This window comes from Citrus clementina, unplaced genomic scaffold (assembly GCF_000493195.1).
Source record: "Citrus clementina cultivar Clemenules unplaced genomic scaffold, Citrus_clementina_v1.0 scaffold_7, whole genome shotgun sequence".
Classification (NCBI taxonomy): Eukaryota; Viridiplantae; Streptophyta; class Magnoliopsida; order Sapindales; family Rutaceae; genus Citrus; species Citrus x clementina.
In genome coordinates this window covers 7,280,072-7,288,455 of record NW_006262075.1, presented here as the reverse complement: position 1 = coordinate 7,288,455, position 8,384 = coordinate 7,280,072, and the positions used below count along the sequence as shown (strand labels likewise).

Below are 8,384 nucleotides of genomic sequence, written 5' to 3'. Positions count from 1 at the left end.
ATGTCTTTGTTATGTCATTTGCCAGCTGATGCAAGGACATTGGTTCAGCAGGCAAGATATGAAGCCGCTGAGTTTCGCTTCAAATATGGATATGAAATGCCTGTGGATGTGTTAGCCAAATGGTAAGTTTTCATATCCTTTTAAGTTGAATTCTAGTTTGCTTGTTTAGTATTCGATATTTTCTGCAAATTGTTGACCGAACATTGCCTTTTTCCTTACTCATTTTTTGTCACTTTACTGCTTAAGTTTTGGTTAAATGTTGCAGTACTACTATCTGAAAAACAGTTATGTTAATTTCCTTTCATGTACAGGATTGCAGACAAATCACAAGTATATACTCAACATGCTTATATGAGACCACTTGGTGTAGGTCTGTTTCTAATAGAAATTGCTATTCCTTCAGAGTTGTGAAAGATGCTAATAATACATGATCATGCAATTATGTCCAGTAGTATTGGTGTTTAATTTTTTTTCTCCCTTTTTAAACCATTAATTTCTTTTTTGCCCTCGTTACTGATGTCATCCTTGCACTGTTCTCTTATGCTTGCTTTTGAAGTTGCTATGGTTTTGAGTATTGACGAAGAATGTGGACCTCGCCTCTTTAAGTGTGACCCTGCTGGCCATTTCTTTGGCCACAAGGTAGGTGGTTTTTTCAATAAAAATTCCATTTATGACACCTTTTGTTTTCTTAGTGCAATATGGATTTATAATGCTATTATTGTATACATATTGCATGGGATTCAAGTTTTCTTAGTTTTCCAAAGTTTACTATTTGCATAAAACTGTTATAATGAATTGATTTGTGAGATGGTTTAGGCAACAAGTGCTGGATTGAAGGAGCAAGAGGCAATTAATTTCTTGGAGAAGAAGATGAAGAATGATCCTGCGTTTACCTTTCAAGAAACTGTGCAGGTAGATATTGCTTTCTTTTTGTAAGGATAATGTGTTTTTATCACTAATTGATGAGGTCTTGCTTCTAGGGCATCTTCTTATATGCTTGTTTTTTTGTATTCTCTTCGGGTGACCAATTCTGTACAAACGATACTGGGGTTATGAATTGTTAATTTAGTTCTTTTACAATCAATCATCTAGTTGATGTAAACATGACTTTCTTGCTTATAAAAGCAAGCAGGCTGATGGGCCCTGGGGACATACCCACTTCAAATGATTTATAAACTTGGTAAAACATGCTATCTCTTGATGATTAGACTTAATTTGCTTTTAGACCATGTTCTTCATGGGCTATGAGTCTCTGTTCATGATTGTTTTACATTGTGGGCACTGGCATGTTTGTTTGTTATAAATGATTCGGTTTCTAGAGTCTGATATTCTTATTCCTCTTTTGCATATAGACTGCAATTTCCACCCTGCAATCAGTCCTGCAAGAGGATTTTAAGGCGAGTGAGATTGAGGTATTGAAAATTCCCTTTCTTTTACTTTAGTTGCTTGCTATAAATCTAACATGATACGGAGGTGCTCAGTGACTCAGTTAGCATTGTTTAAATACGATGGAGTCAAGGTGCTGCCAATTGTTGGTTTTTTTTTTTTAAAACCCAATTATACGCCGTGGCGGCATCACTTTCTAGAACATTATTCAAGTCTCGTCTATTTAGTTGTTCATGCAGTAAGATAGCAGATAAGATTAAAAATATTATGAGGTCTTGATAATGGTTTACCAAGTTTACTGTAATCCGTGATCATTTCATGCTTGCTTAATCTTTTACAGGTTGGCGTGGTGAGCAAGGAGAATCCAGAATTCAGAGTTTTGTCCATCGAGGAGATCGATGAGCACTTGACTGCTATAAGTGAACGAGATTAGGAGGTGGTTTCACGCCCCATCATAAATGCTGAAACCAAAAAACAAAAATGCTTTTCCCTGTATCTTGAATTTATAATTTTAAGTGCATTCGGTAATACACAGCCATTGCCCTCCAAAGCAGAAAACAAAACGTTGAAAAACAAGTTATGTGACTATGCTGTGCCAACCAGGGGAAGTGCTTTGTGCTAGTGGTAGCTGTTGACTTTTACTACTACATTGGCTTGATAACGACTATTGACAAGTGCCTTTCATGGCCATTGTTATTATTATGATGAATGGCAATTTTAGTAATTTCCTGCCTTATGTAGAGATGGCCATTTCTTACATGAAATTTCAAACATGGATCCATTTCATTAAATTTACAATTTGGAGGGCGTGTTGGTGGATTCTTCTTAATGAATTTAATTTTTTCAATTTGGAGGGCGTGTTGGTGGATTCTTCTTAATGAATTTAATTTTTTTTAAAAAAATTAAAACTAAAATAATAAATTGCATAATTAATTGTATTTGTTCTAGTCTTCGAGACAGGAGCAAAACAAAAAGAACCTTGTGGATTAAAAGAACCGCGGAGAACCGTTCCAACAAAAAAAGAACCGCGGCGCGTCCATTCTCAACGCGTCGAGAGTAGAAAACTTTGTTAGTCCAAGTCAGTGCTGTCAAATACTTTCACGAGTTTGCACAATCACCGGTCCAATAAGTTTTTGCCGCGTGGCGCCTGCAATTCCACGGAGGAAATATTAGATAATTTTAATTAATTATTACGTTTTCGTTACATATAACGAAGAACTTAATCTTTGCAGTTTCCTTTCTTATTTGTTTAAAAAAATTGAAAAAAAAAAGTGTAGAAACGAAATAGAATTTGTTTAAAGAGTACGTGCACAAGTTAATCTGATTCCTTAAAAACTACGTTTAATTTACGAAGTTTCAGTAAACAATCGAGCTGTGTTACTCTTCAGGTTTGGATGATTATTTTCGACAATGCTTTAGCCATTCTTTAGGGTTTATATTTTTCGATGTTATTTAGGTTACGATTTTCTATTCATTTGATTCACTTCGTTTAATTACTTTTTATTTGGGTCCGGGCGTTTATAAGTTTTTAATTTTTATCATTTTTTAGGTCAAAGTTTATTGCCTTTGGAATGATTGTTTTGTGTGGGTGCCGAGAAAGTCCAGGAAAAGCGAATTAATGGTTTTTTAAAATGTAAATTTTCGATTTCCTCAGCTGCCAATACAAAGTTCATGTTTTAATATTGTTTGTAAGAGCAAATATTAAACCCTTGCATCGTTGATACCAAAATTTGGATTTTTTAAGCTTTACAATTCTTTGAAGATTGAACGAATTAATAATCAAATTTTCATTTTTAATGTTGTTAAAATGCATCTTTGGTAGATTAGGGAGTCAGAGAATCATTCTGTCCTTAACTCTATTGTTTTTTTTAAATATTTTCTAATTAGGGATAAATTCATGGCCACTGCAACAATGGCTACTGCAGCTGGGGCAGCTGCTCTTTTGTACTACACATTGAATCGTAAATTGATGTCAAGTTCGTCAAGAAGTGATGATGACGATGATGCAAACGGTGGTGTTTCAACCAGTCATACTCCTTTAGGAATTGACCGTGTTTCTCATAGACTAATTCAAGCGCCAGCTACATGGCTAGAAACGATATCTACATTATCTGAGACTCTCAGATTTACTTATTCTGAGACCCTAGGAAAGTGGCCCATTGGAGATTTGGCATTTGGGATCAATTTTCTATTGAAGAGGCAGGTAAGCATTCTTGATATTTGAAGAATATGATACGTATGGAATGATGTGTGGTTGTTAGGCTGATTGGAGGAATGAAATGGTTTTGTGGATAAAATAACTATATTCATATTTGCTCGTAATGGTGGAGAAACTGCAATACAATTGTTGGTTTGCATTCTCTTAGAAGCTATTTAAAAAGAAGGTGCTGCATGGGTAGACTGCATAAGTGTCTATTTCATCGCCTTAGCTGGTGTGGTGTAAGTCTTAGTGGGATAGCGAGGATTGAGTACTGTAGCTGTGCCTTTACTGTTATGTTGTTTAAAATTATTTGCTTCCTTTTAAGTATTTTCCCGTGGGGTATATTGCTATTACTTTTAGGAAATGGCTATCTATATTTTTCTTCTCTCTCTCTCTCTCTTTTTTTTAAGGGAGTTAATGCGTTTTGTGAGTCACAGATATGCCCAAATGAAATATCAATTTAAAATAGGAACACAATGCCTTTGCCTCCAATCACCAGATAACTTCATGTTATGTTTACAAGAAGTGGCATATGTTAATGAGTAGAGTGATGACTTGTTGTGAATAAGGTTTATTCTTTTTTTAGGCATGATTCTGACCATATAACTATGATCTTCAGGGGAATTTACATGTTGACAGCATTTTTGGTGGGAAAGACAGTGTACGGCTTCAAGGACCTGGGATTATTGCTGAATTTAGAGATATGTTAAATTTGTTGACCCTGTGTTGGCATTTTTCAAAAAAAACATTCCCTTTATTTTTGGAGGAGACTGGCTATGCCAAAGAACATGTCCTTCTACAGGAACCTAAAGCAGGAGTATGTTAGTTTTTAACTTGAATGTCACATCTGTATGTTTATTTATTTGTTAATAACTCTAATTAGAGCTGGTTGTATCATTTTAATATTTGCAGATATTGAAGCCAGCTTTTACAATTTTAATCGATCACAAAACTGAGTGTTTTCTCTTATTGATTCGTGGAACACATAGCATAAAGGATACTCTGACAGCTGCTACTGGGGCAGTGGTACCTTTCCATCACACTGTTGTGTGTGAGGGAGGAGTCAGCAATTTAGTTTTAGGTTATGCACATTGTGGGATGGTTGCAGCTGCTAGGTGGATTGCTAAGCTTTCCACTCCTTGTCTTATTGAAGCACTTGACAAATATCCTGGTTATAAACTTAAGGTAAACATGTAACTTGAAAAATTTTCCTCTGTGTATCCTTTAGTTGCATTACATAATTTACTGTCCTCATGATGTTAAATAAATGATTATTTAAGTTTCACATGTTGTTCTCCAAATGTAGTACATATTGGGTCTATGTAAGTACGTTCTCTTGCTGCTACTTGTATGAATATTTCCCTATTAACTCATGTGTATCCGAACTCCCTTCCAGCCTTTTTTTTTTCCAATCCAAACTTGTCCTGTCTATTTTTTCAAATTTTCTGCTTTAAGTTTCTAGGTCTTTCATGCTGTCTTTTATTCTAGCTTGTATTTTTGTGCCAATTATGCTACTACTAGGTTGCAAGACTTTTTAATTGATTGCTACTAATTTGAAATAGGCTTTTATTTATTGGAACCTTATCATAATCTTAGAAGCAACAGAAATAGCCATCAATAGCACTTTGACATCTCTTAATTTTAAGTTTGATATCATCGGCTGTCTATCATTGTTATTAAGCTGAATAAATTTTGAGTAAACTTTTTTGGATTTAACAGATTGTTGGGCACTCATTGGGTGGAGGGACTGCAGCGCTTTTAACATATGTATTGAGGGAGCGGAAGGAATTGTCAACAGCTACCTGTGTTACATTTGCTCCAGGTTTGTCTTCTTTTAGGAAAGCCTGACTGTTTTCATGTTAAATCTTTTCCTAAGAATTTGGTCATGCCAAGTCAGTATGAAGTGACCCTCTCCGTGTGGTTTTAGTTCTCAAGTTTGTTTGTCTTTTCTAATTGGGTTTGGTTGTTGAGTTTGTTTTTTTGTTGCTCATATCTGTGGAGCTGACTGTATCTATCTGACGCAGGTGCTTGTATGACCTGGGAACTGGCAGAGTCGGGGAATGATTTCATTACATCTGTCATAAATGGAGCTGATTTAGTGCCAACTTTTTCTGCAGCTTCAGTGGATGATTTGCGTGCTGAGGTTATGTTCCTGACTGCAGTTTAGGATATTATTACTGCCTTAAATAACAAAGGGTGAAGACTAAAGATCCCTTGATAAATTTCTGTTATACATTTTCTCTTACGAGTATGAAGTCATTTGGTGTCATTTAATCTTATTGAAACTTTTTCCTCATTTTCCTTTACCTTCATTTTTTTATTTTGGTTAATATCAATTGCAGTCCGAAGGTGAATTTCTAATAAAATAGAGTAGAAGTTGATTTCCATTTATACATTTTTGAGTCTCATATAAAAAAATAAAATAGACTCAGAGTTGATGCCCCATACCTTTATGGTCTCCTTGCTTGCTTGTATATTTCACTTCTTCTCTAAGAAATCCTGATATGCTATTCTTCCGGTGGATTCTAAATTGATCATGATTTGTGTCCTTGCAAGAAACAGAATGTTGTTTCATTAACAAGAACTTGGATATTGGTATGATAGGTCTCAGTTTTTTGACACATCCAAATAACAAAGAATGCTTGGCATCATTGACATTTGTTGACACACTGGTCATTCTTGCTGTACCATCTGCTTTCAAACTATATTTTTGTGTCTCTCACACAAAAGGGACTTATTTCAGGTGACAGCATCTGCTTGGTTGAATGATCTGAGGAATCAGATTGAGCGTACCAGAATTCTAAGTACGGTCTATCGTTCTGCTTCAGCATTGGGTTCTCATCTTCCATCCATTGCCAGTGCTAGAGCGAAAGTTGCTGGTGCTGGGGCTATTTTGCGCCCTGTTTCAAATGGTACACAGGTAAGAGTCATTTCTGCTGTATGGTAAACTGTGTGCATTATCTAGTTTCCACCTTTCTCTAATTCTGTTGATGTCTTTTCCATTAAGCTTGCAAAATATCACCTGCTGAGACTTGGGAGACTGATTAAAATTTTTGACAACAATAGTCTTAAATCTGTTATTTTTTTCTTCAAACTGTTGGCTTATCATAAACTCGGCACTGTTTTTCCATTCCCCCGGTAAGCAGAGAAATTTAAGCACATCTCAAGGCATTAATTTAACTTAATCCTTCGTTTAAAAAGAAAAAGGCTGATTGCTTTAGCTTGTACATAAATTGGTTTGAAGTGCAGATCTAATGTTTGCTGATGATTATGGTCGATTATGCTTTGGTTTTATTGAGCCATTTGATTGCCCACAGGTTGTGATGAGAAGAGCCCAGAGCATGGCTCAGGCAGCATGGAGTCCTGCACTTCATTTGTCCTCGTGGTCATGCATGGGACCCCGTCATCGTCGTTCAAGTTCTAAAGATGAGGGACTTTCCTCCGAATCTTCCTGCAAAACAGAAACTTGTGAACCTCTTATTTCATCCCCAAAGAAAACCACAGCTATAATTGAAGACATGCAGCTTCCTGTATCATCTTCTTTAGGAATGGAATGGACCACAGAAATTGAGTCATGTTCTGATGAAGTGCACCCTCACTCAGATGATGTTGTTGATCTCGATGATAGTGAGGACCACATGGGCCATAGTTCACGTGAAGACCGTGTGACTGAGGTTGAGTTATGGCAACAACTTGAACACGAGCTTTATGAGAGAACTGAAGGTGAGGGTGGTGATGTGACGAAGGAAATAAGGGAAGAAGAAGCAGCAGCCATAGCTGAGGTAGGTGATGCCCAGCCAGATAGTTCTGCATCTGAAATAAAGGAAGCACATAGGTTTTTCCCTCCGGGAAAGATCATGCATATCGTCACCCTTCACCTGGACAGTGATTCTGAAAGTAGTGAAAGTGATTCCCCTACCTCAAGCAACTCTGACAGTAGTCAGCCCCCAGCAGAGGACAAGGTTCAGGTTTTCCTAACCCCAAGATCACTGTATAGTAAGCTACGGCTGTCGCAGACCATGGTAAGCGATCATTTTATGCCAGTTTATAGAAGACAGATAGAAAGGCTAATAAAAAATCTTGAGAAGGAACAAGCTTCTGATGACTATAATTGTCGTGAACACACTGAAGGGGTTGTGTTATAGGAAAAGTGATTGTCAAAATGAAAATTATGAGATAGCATATATCATCATAGGAAAAGGTTCGAGTCTTTCCGGCATTGTTTTTGAACCCGGAATCCTAGGAACTCCATGCTTGCCCTGTCCGATTAGGCTGCAATGGCGGCACGCATTGTCATTGCAGCTACTGGATAATGGTACGTTTTGGCTTTTCAACAGGGACTCATTAACACCGTTTTGCTTGCTCTGGAAATCGATTTTGCTTTCAAAGAATACGTAGGATTAAAGGTTATACTTCACGGGTCTCGCCATATGCATACAGTTTTCGGATGCTGAATATTTTGTAAATTACCATATTGTTTTCTGTTGCTTGATGATTATGATGTATGATGTCGTTTTGATCATTCAATAAACCCTCGTAGTAGGATTAAATTCTAAGACCGTTTGGCATTTGCAGAAATGCATCCGATTATAATAACATCATTAGAAAAAAATGCTTTAAAAATAAATATGATAACGACATTATGTGATTTGCAAAAACATAAAAGATTATTTTGGGACTGCATCAACCTAGATATGCGATCAATCCATTTGGTCGGTCCACCTCGTTAATAATGATAACACTCTCTACGTGATCTCTTTTGAATCAATCAAATAGCCCCAATAATTTTCTTTTGAGT

The 8,384-nt window shown here is 36.5% G+C and overlaps 2 protein-coding genes across 4 annotated transcripts in view; both read left to right on the top strand.

The window, feature by feature from the left end:
• The window catches only part of LOC18036461 (proteasome subunit alpha type-6), a 4,977-nt gene extending 2,867 nt beyond the window's left edge, over positions 1–2,110 (top strand). The window contains exons 4-9 of the mRNA XM_006426630.2: positions 26–122; positions 312–370; positions 557–639; positions 817–912; positions 1,353–1,412; positions 1,727–2,110. Coding sequence (XP_006426693.2) covers positions 26–122; positions 312–370; positions 557–639; positions 817–912; positions 1,353–1,412; positions 1,727–1,819 — 488 coding nt within the window. The 3' untranslated portion in view covers positions 1,820–2,110. The remainder of the gene's footprint in view (positions 1–25; positions 123–311; positions 371–556; positions 640–816; positions 913–1,352; positions 1,413–1,726) is intronic.
• Positions 2,111–2,586: 476 nt separating this feature from the next.
• Positions 2,587–8,142, top strand: LOC18036460. 3 transcript variants are annotated; one of them, XM_024180360.1, is made up of 9 exons: positions 2,587–2,774; positions 2,936–3,019; positions 3,274–3,589; positions 4,206–4,403; positions 4,499–4,771; positions 5,306–5,408; positions 5,611–5,729; positions 6,330–6,506; positions 6,904–8,142. In XM_024180360.1, coding segments are annotated over exons 2-9 (2,016 nt in total). In that variant the 5' UTR covers positions 2,587–2,774; positions 2,936–3,017; the 3' UTR covers positions 7,732–8,142. The 3 variants fall into 3 exon arrangements, with proteins under 3 accessions (XP_024036128.1, XP_024036129.1, XP_006426692.1); XM_024180361.1 differs by lacking the exon at positions 2,936–3,019 and having other exon boundaries at positions 2,588–2,774; positions 3,312–3,589; XM_006426629.2 differs by lacking the exon at positions 2,936–3,019 and having other exon boundaries at positions 2,588–2,774.
• Positions 8,143–8,384: the final 242 nt, after the last annotated feature.

What these genes read in the sequence shown, in the direction of transcription:
- LOC18036460 (XM_024180360.1), top strand. An exon ending in TACAGGAACCTAAAGCAGGA is followed by an intron (nt 4,404 to 4,498) that starts GTATGTTAGTTT and finishes TAATATTTGCAG; the next exon opens with ATATTGAAGCCAGCTTTTAC. An exon ending in CTGTTTCAAATGGTACACAG is followed by an intron (nt 6,507 to 6,903) that starts GTAAGAGTCATT and finishes GATTGCCCACAG; the next exon opens with GTTGTGATGAGAAGAGCCCA.